General features: G+C 37.2%; 1 protein-coding gene across 2 annotated transcripts in view; it reads left to right on the top strand.

Moving 5' to 3' along the window:
* Nucleotides 1-1,031: 1,031 nt before the first annotated feature.
* The window catches only part of LOC107658502 (RNA-binding protein FUS-like), an 11,814-nt gene continuing 6,990 nt past the window's right edge, over nucleotides 1,032-5,855 (top strand). Inside the window, exons 1-6 of one of the 2 annotated variants that reach the window (XM_016447086.1) lie at nucleotides 1,032-1,192; nucleotides 1,960-1,984; nucleotides 2,080-2,237; nucleotides 2,327-2,501; nucleotides 2,635-2,867; nucleotides 4,654-4,834. In XM_016447086.1, the coding sequence (XP_016302572.1) occupies nucleotides 1,180-1,192; nucleotides 1,960-1,984; nucleotides 2,080-2,237; nucleotides 2,327-2,501; nucleotides 2,635-2,867; nucleotides 4,654-4,834 (785 nt within the window). In that variant the 5' untranslated portion in view covers nucleotides 1,032-1,179. The remainder of the gene's footprint in view (nucleotides 1,193-1,959; nucleotides 1,985-2,079; nucleotides 2,238-2,326; nucleotides 2,502-2,634; nucleotides 2,868-4,653; nucleotides 4,835-5,855) is intronic. The other variant, XM_016447087.1, reaches the window with a different exon arrangement.

The following is a 5,855-nucleotide window of genomic DNA, read 5'->3' as shown; positions in this document are numbered from 1 at the left end:
TTTTTTTAAAAAAAAAAAAAAAAAAAATATATATATATATATATATATATATATATATATTGCAATATGGTAATTAAAAGGGCTGGCCATAAGGTAGTCAATGATGTGCTGTTTTTAAGTCAAATGACATTTGAATGTTCCTCCAAAACACTTTTTCCCACTGTCACTCTCACATGGAGGACACCTGTTGAAGTGCTCCAGAAATTGCTCTGTTAAACTCATTTCTGAACATCTCTTCTCAAGGGGGATTTTTAATATTTTTTTTGCATCATCTTGGTTAGTAATTTTTATTCACAAATCAACATTGTTTAACATAGTTTTACTGTAATGATTGCAGTTATTTATTTATTTGAAGTGTTTATTGAAGTATAGTTGTATTTATGTATGAATAAGAAAATTATTTATTCTTTTCAGAAAACGAATACAGCAATATTTCACGGAAAGGGCAATAGGAAGAGTGCAGAGTTGGCTCTTCCATGTGATGACAATGAGGATGAGTTAGCCTTCATGGACTGTAACGATGAGTGTTTGTGTGCATGTGTATCTGTCTGTATGTGTGTGTGGCAGATTTGGATGGAAATTAAGATCGGACGCATCAATTTCTAAAAGAAATGTGCATTTCAAATAAAAAGAAAAATCATAATTTAATAGAAAAACTACTTTTTTGGCCATTTTCCATTGTGGTAGGCCTACACTGTTGCCACATGGCAACGTTATCCTAAACACCCCCAAAAAACTGTTTTGATTTGTATAATTGAAACTATTTCATGTAATAAAAATTTATTTTGAAAAAAAAAAAAAAAAAATTCATGTATAGAACATAATGCATACCATATAGGGTTAATTTCTTATACATATTTCATCTTTAAGTCTGGATTTCAAGTGGTTTTAAATGTGTAATTGCACACGTTTACTGTATATTTTTTAGGGAGTAACGCAGTATTGTAATGCACTACTTTTAAAAGTAACTTTCCCCAACACTGATAATGGTAGTCTAAATGTTCTGTAAACATCCAAAAGCTGAATGGACGGTAGTGTGACATCACTACAGGCTACAGGCTCAAACCGACACAACAGCGTCAGCCTCCGCGCAGTTAATGTTGGTAACCGAAGGTGACTGTGCAACATTGCTCAAACTGGTCCTCTGCATAAGCTTCTAAAACGATTTCAAGCGCGATTATGGCGTCAAATGGTAAGATTTGTTCAGTGCAATATGATTTCGCGTTTTATAATAGTCGCTATCGGCATTGCCTAAACAGCATCTGATGCAAAACGCACCTCGCAATATTCCGCAAATCTTCTATTTGGGTCACTCGCGCGTGGTGAGGACATTTAGTGATGTTATGTAAATGTTACACAAGCGTTAGACGTATTTGATACATTTATGGTTTAATTTGTGAAAAAGAAAAACGAAGAACATGTCGGCATCCGCCATTTTGTTTGCAGCGCTTTCAGTTTTAACTGGCTTGTTCTGCTGACCTATATTTGCACCGAACCCACTGTACATCGATTTAAATTCAGTTTCAATAAATTAATAATGTTAAATATGATTAATTAGGTCTATCTGGCGTTCTCCACACCCCATATACACTTGACGCGACAAAACTGGAACGCTTCCATTACCATTAATGAATTATGTGAGTGAGACGGTTATTCTTTTAAGAAACGGGAGCTTGTTTACTTGTATTAAGGGGATAACGTTAGTTCATCCAAAAAATTCTGTTACCATTGACCTCTGTTGTATGGACCACAAAACAAACAAAAAAACATCTTATTTGTGTTTCACAGAAGACGGCCATATAGGTTTAGAATGACATGGGGGAATAAATAATGACAGTTCATTTTGTTGTGAACTATAATCTTCCTAAGGCCAACGTAGACTGATTTTTGATCTTGCAAATACTTGTAAATTACCAAAAACAGCCACCATCTATAATGAACGTTGTCTTTTCCCTTTAGATTATGCCCAAACCTCAAGCCATGGGTAAGTTTAAAGCCTCCTTCCCAAAGTGTTATCATAATATTTAACGATTGCTAACGTTTATGATTAAAACAATAATTTCATTGTGTTGTGCCCAGTTATGGTGGTTATGGAGGACAGTCCAACCAGAGTTACAGTCAACCCTCCAGCCAAAATTACAGCCAGCAGAGTTATGGAGGATACAACCAAAACTCAGAGAGCAGCTCTGCTAATAATCAGGGTGGATATAGTTCCAGCTATGGACAGTCCCAATCAGGTATTATTCATTAATGCCTCTAATTAAACTGAAAATATTGTGAATAGGCCATCTTTTGCTATCATATTTAAATCCTTGTCGTTTTATAGGAGGATATGGGTCTCAGCCGCCCTCTCAGGGCTATAATCAGTCCAGTCAGTCATACAGCTCTGGAGGCTACAGTAACAGCAGCCAGCCTCCTCCAGCTCAAAGTGGAGGCTACAACCAGCAATCCTCTTATTCGAACTATAATCAACAGCAGTCTGCTCCTCCATCTGCCTCTAGGTGAGATTTCAGCTGGATGTCAATGGGTCTAAAGCTAGTTTTGTTAAAGATAATACTTGTGCTCAATGTTTTTTTTAGTGAACAGAATGTGATGATATTGAGTAGAATATGTTAAACCCATTTTGTGTTTCAGCAGCTATGGCAGCAGCTCGCAGTCATCTGGCTACGGTCAGCAGCAGCAGCAGCAGCAGGGTGGGGGTCAATCTGGAGGATACGGGGGCAGTGGAGGACAGAGCAGTGGATACGGGGGTAGCGGGGGGCAACACCAGTCCTCTCAGCATGGAGGAGGGCCTTGCAACCAATCTCCCAACTACAGCTCTCCTCCAGCTCAAAACTATGGGCAACAAAATCAGTACGGACAGGGAGGTGAGCTTGAGAGATTCGTTCGGCATATAGAATCGTCGTCATATAGAATTTGATGGTAATAGGAAATAGAGCTGTTCAGTTTGTAGTTCAAAACTTAAGAATATAATTGGCATTTTTCTTTTTTAGAAACTTGTTAACAAGCAACTCAACTTGGCTTAAATACTTGCTTCATTTGTTTATGTTGTAGAATTAAAGTAATTCTAAGCACAAACCTTATTGACTATTAAATAGAAAAAAACAAACGAACAAAAAAAGAATTTGCAAAGAAATATTACAGTTCTGTAGTATTTTGTCTAAAATAAAAAATGAAACACATAAAGACTAAAATAAGTCAAAACGAGTGTATTTAGGCATCATAACATTATAATAAACAGGATAAAAAATTAATATTTATAAATATTCCATTTAATTACTATAATTCCATTCAATTTCTAAATATTCCATTTAAAGGGATAGTTCTGTCATTAATTACTCACTCTTGTGTCATTCCAAACCCGTAAGACTTTCATTCATCTTTGGAACACAAATTAAAATATTTTGCTGAAATCCAAGAGCTTTCTGACCCTCCATAAACAGCAACATAACTACCACATTCAAGACCCAGAAAGGTAGTAAAGACATCATTAAAATAGTCCATGTGACTTCAGTGGTTCATCCTTAATTTTATGAAGCTACGAGAATACTTTTTGTACGCAAAGAAAACAAAAATAATGACTTTATTCAACAATTTCTTCTCTTCTGTGTCAGTCTTCGACGCACGTTCACGAGAGCACCACAGTGCATGACGAAGTAGAACCACTGATGTCACATGGACTGTTTTAACGATGTCTTTACTACCTTTCTGTGCCTTGAACTTGTCAGTTCTGTTGCTGTCTATGCAGGGTCAGAAAGCTCTCAGATTTAATCAAAACATCTAAATTTGTGTTCCGAAGATGAAATGTTTTACGGGTTTGGAACGACATGAGGGTGAGTAATTAATGACAGAGTTTTAATTCTTGGGTGAATTATACCTTTAAAGGCTGGGACACACCAAGCCGACTTCAAAGAACTAGTGGCGACGAAAGCTGACGGTGTTGTCGATGGCGTCGGACCAAAAAGCTGCACTTGCACACACCGCTCAAACTACAGACGACTGCAAACTAACATATGCGTTCTGCACCTGCGTGAGAGGAGTTAGCTGTCTATATCAGCAGCTATCAATAGTAAATATTCGTCATTCAAAAGGAGAAACCGAAACAAAGATATACGAAATAAACGCAGATATACGAAACGTAAACAAAGCAGCGCTTGGTTATCATTTTGAATATCAGTAACATTGATAACTGTCATCATTTCAAGCGGCTCATGTTGTTATGAAAATATTCGCATATTGGAATGCTTGTGAAAGGTCACGTAACATTAGAACATCTGTGGCCATCATATACTGTGTGATTTTCTGTTAAATCTGTCAACTCAAATATGCAAACTATAATTCGGGGCAAAAAAATCTGGCCAAAGTCGTGTGGTGTATTCCAGCCTTTATACGACAACAAATGTAATCTAAATGTAAAAGTAGAGGAAATGAGCATGCACAGTTTGTTCTCCAGCATTGGTCAATATACTTCCAATCGACCAATACAGATAAATTAGAAAAAGCTCTTAACATCAGCTGATAAACTATATGGTGTCAACAAGTCCTACATATCTACTCAAAAAGTTATTTCAAAGTTCTAATGCAGTACAAGGCTGGAATGTTTAAGGCAGACGTGATGTATTTCGATGTCAATGTGTTGTATTTCTATTCTAGGCTACAGCCAGGATGCCCCGCCAATGAGTGGTGGTGGAGGAGGCGGCTATGGTGGCCAGGATGGTGGATATAGCCAGGATGGTAGAGGTGGACGTGGGCGCGGAGGTGGCTTTGGAGGTCGAGGAGCGGGTGGGTTTGACAGAGGTGGTCGTGGAGGACCCCGTGGCAGAGGAGGAATGGGGTAAGCAAATATTCACGTCACACTCTTTTCCCGTCACCTTCACCACATAAAGTCCACCTGTATGCATCTGCGTTTCATTTAGGAAAAAAGCAACAGGTAAAAGGTTAAAATAAAGCCAAAGGTGTTGCACCTTATCAACTGGCTGGGCTGAAAGTAAATGGTGGCCTAGACCTTGATTAACTACAGTTAAAATGTCTTGAATTGTGGTGTAAAGATACGGTTTACTTAAAACATTAACTCGGAGTAAAACTCAATGCAGAAAATGCATCCAATTATGAGCCAGAATGGTCTGGTGTATGATTTATTGGTGATTCTCACATTCATGTATTTACCTAAAATGATACATCATGTTAAGTTGGTGCCGGTGTGCTGAATATTTCCATGTCTTCACCCTTCACAAGATGGAACCAGCCAGAGGTTCACATAAAATTATACAAAAACTAATCGAAAGTTGCAGCAAATGACCAGGTCTTTAGTTCATCATTGACTTATCGATGGAAAAAATGAATGAATTATGGGTTTGGACGTGACCGGTCCTGTGACAATAAGTTGATAATTTTACTACTTGTCTGTGGGAGTGCATCATATCACATGTTTGCCTTCACACGTCTACATTGCATATTGTGACCAGGAGTTTAATAATGTTACAATTTATTATATATTTTTTAAGTTTTATTGACCTTTTGTTTACATATAGTGTTAAAGTGAAGTACATTGTTTTCATTATGATTTCACATCAGTAATGCTTTTATTATGTTTTAGTTTTCAAGTACATATAAGTAGGACTACTGATGATGGTATTCGGGTTTGATACTATGTTAATATGTTCTGATACTGTTAAAAAAGTTAACATGCAGAGTATTGTGAACGACTGTATTGATTTAGTTTTCCTATATATTTTTTTTTTAATTCACAAGTAGCATTGAAGTGTTTGACTTATGCCGAGTTCACACTGCACGATTTTAGCCCGATTTTTCACTCGCAGACAGGTTTTGCGAAATCGCCGACAAATGCCCGAAAT

Source organism: Sinocyclocheilus anshuiensis, unplaced genomic scaffold, assembly GCF_001515605.1.
Source record: "Sinocyclocheilus anshuiensis isolate Anshui unplaced genomic scaffold, SAMN03320099.WGS_v1.1 scaffold371, whole genome shotgun sequence".
NCBI classification, from domain to species: Eukaryota; Metazoa; Chordata; class Actinopteri; order Cypriniformes; family Cyprinidae; genus Sinocyclocheilus; species Sinocyclocheilus anshuiensis.
This window is presented reverse-complemented; position numbering and strand designations above follow the sequence as displayed.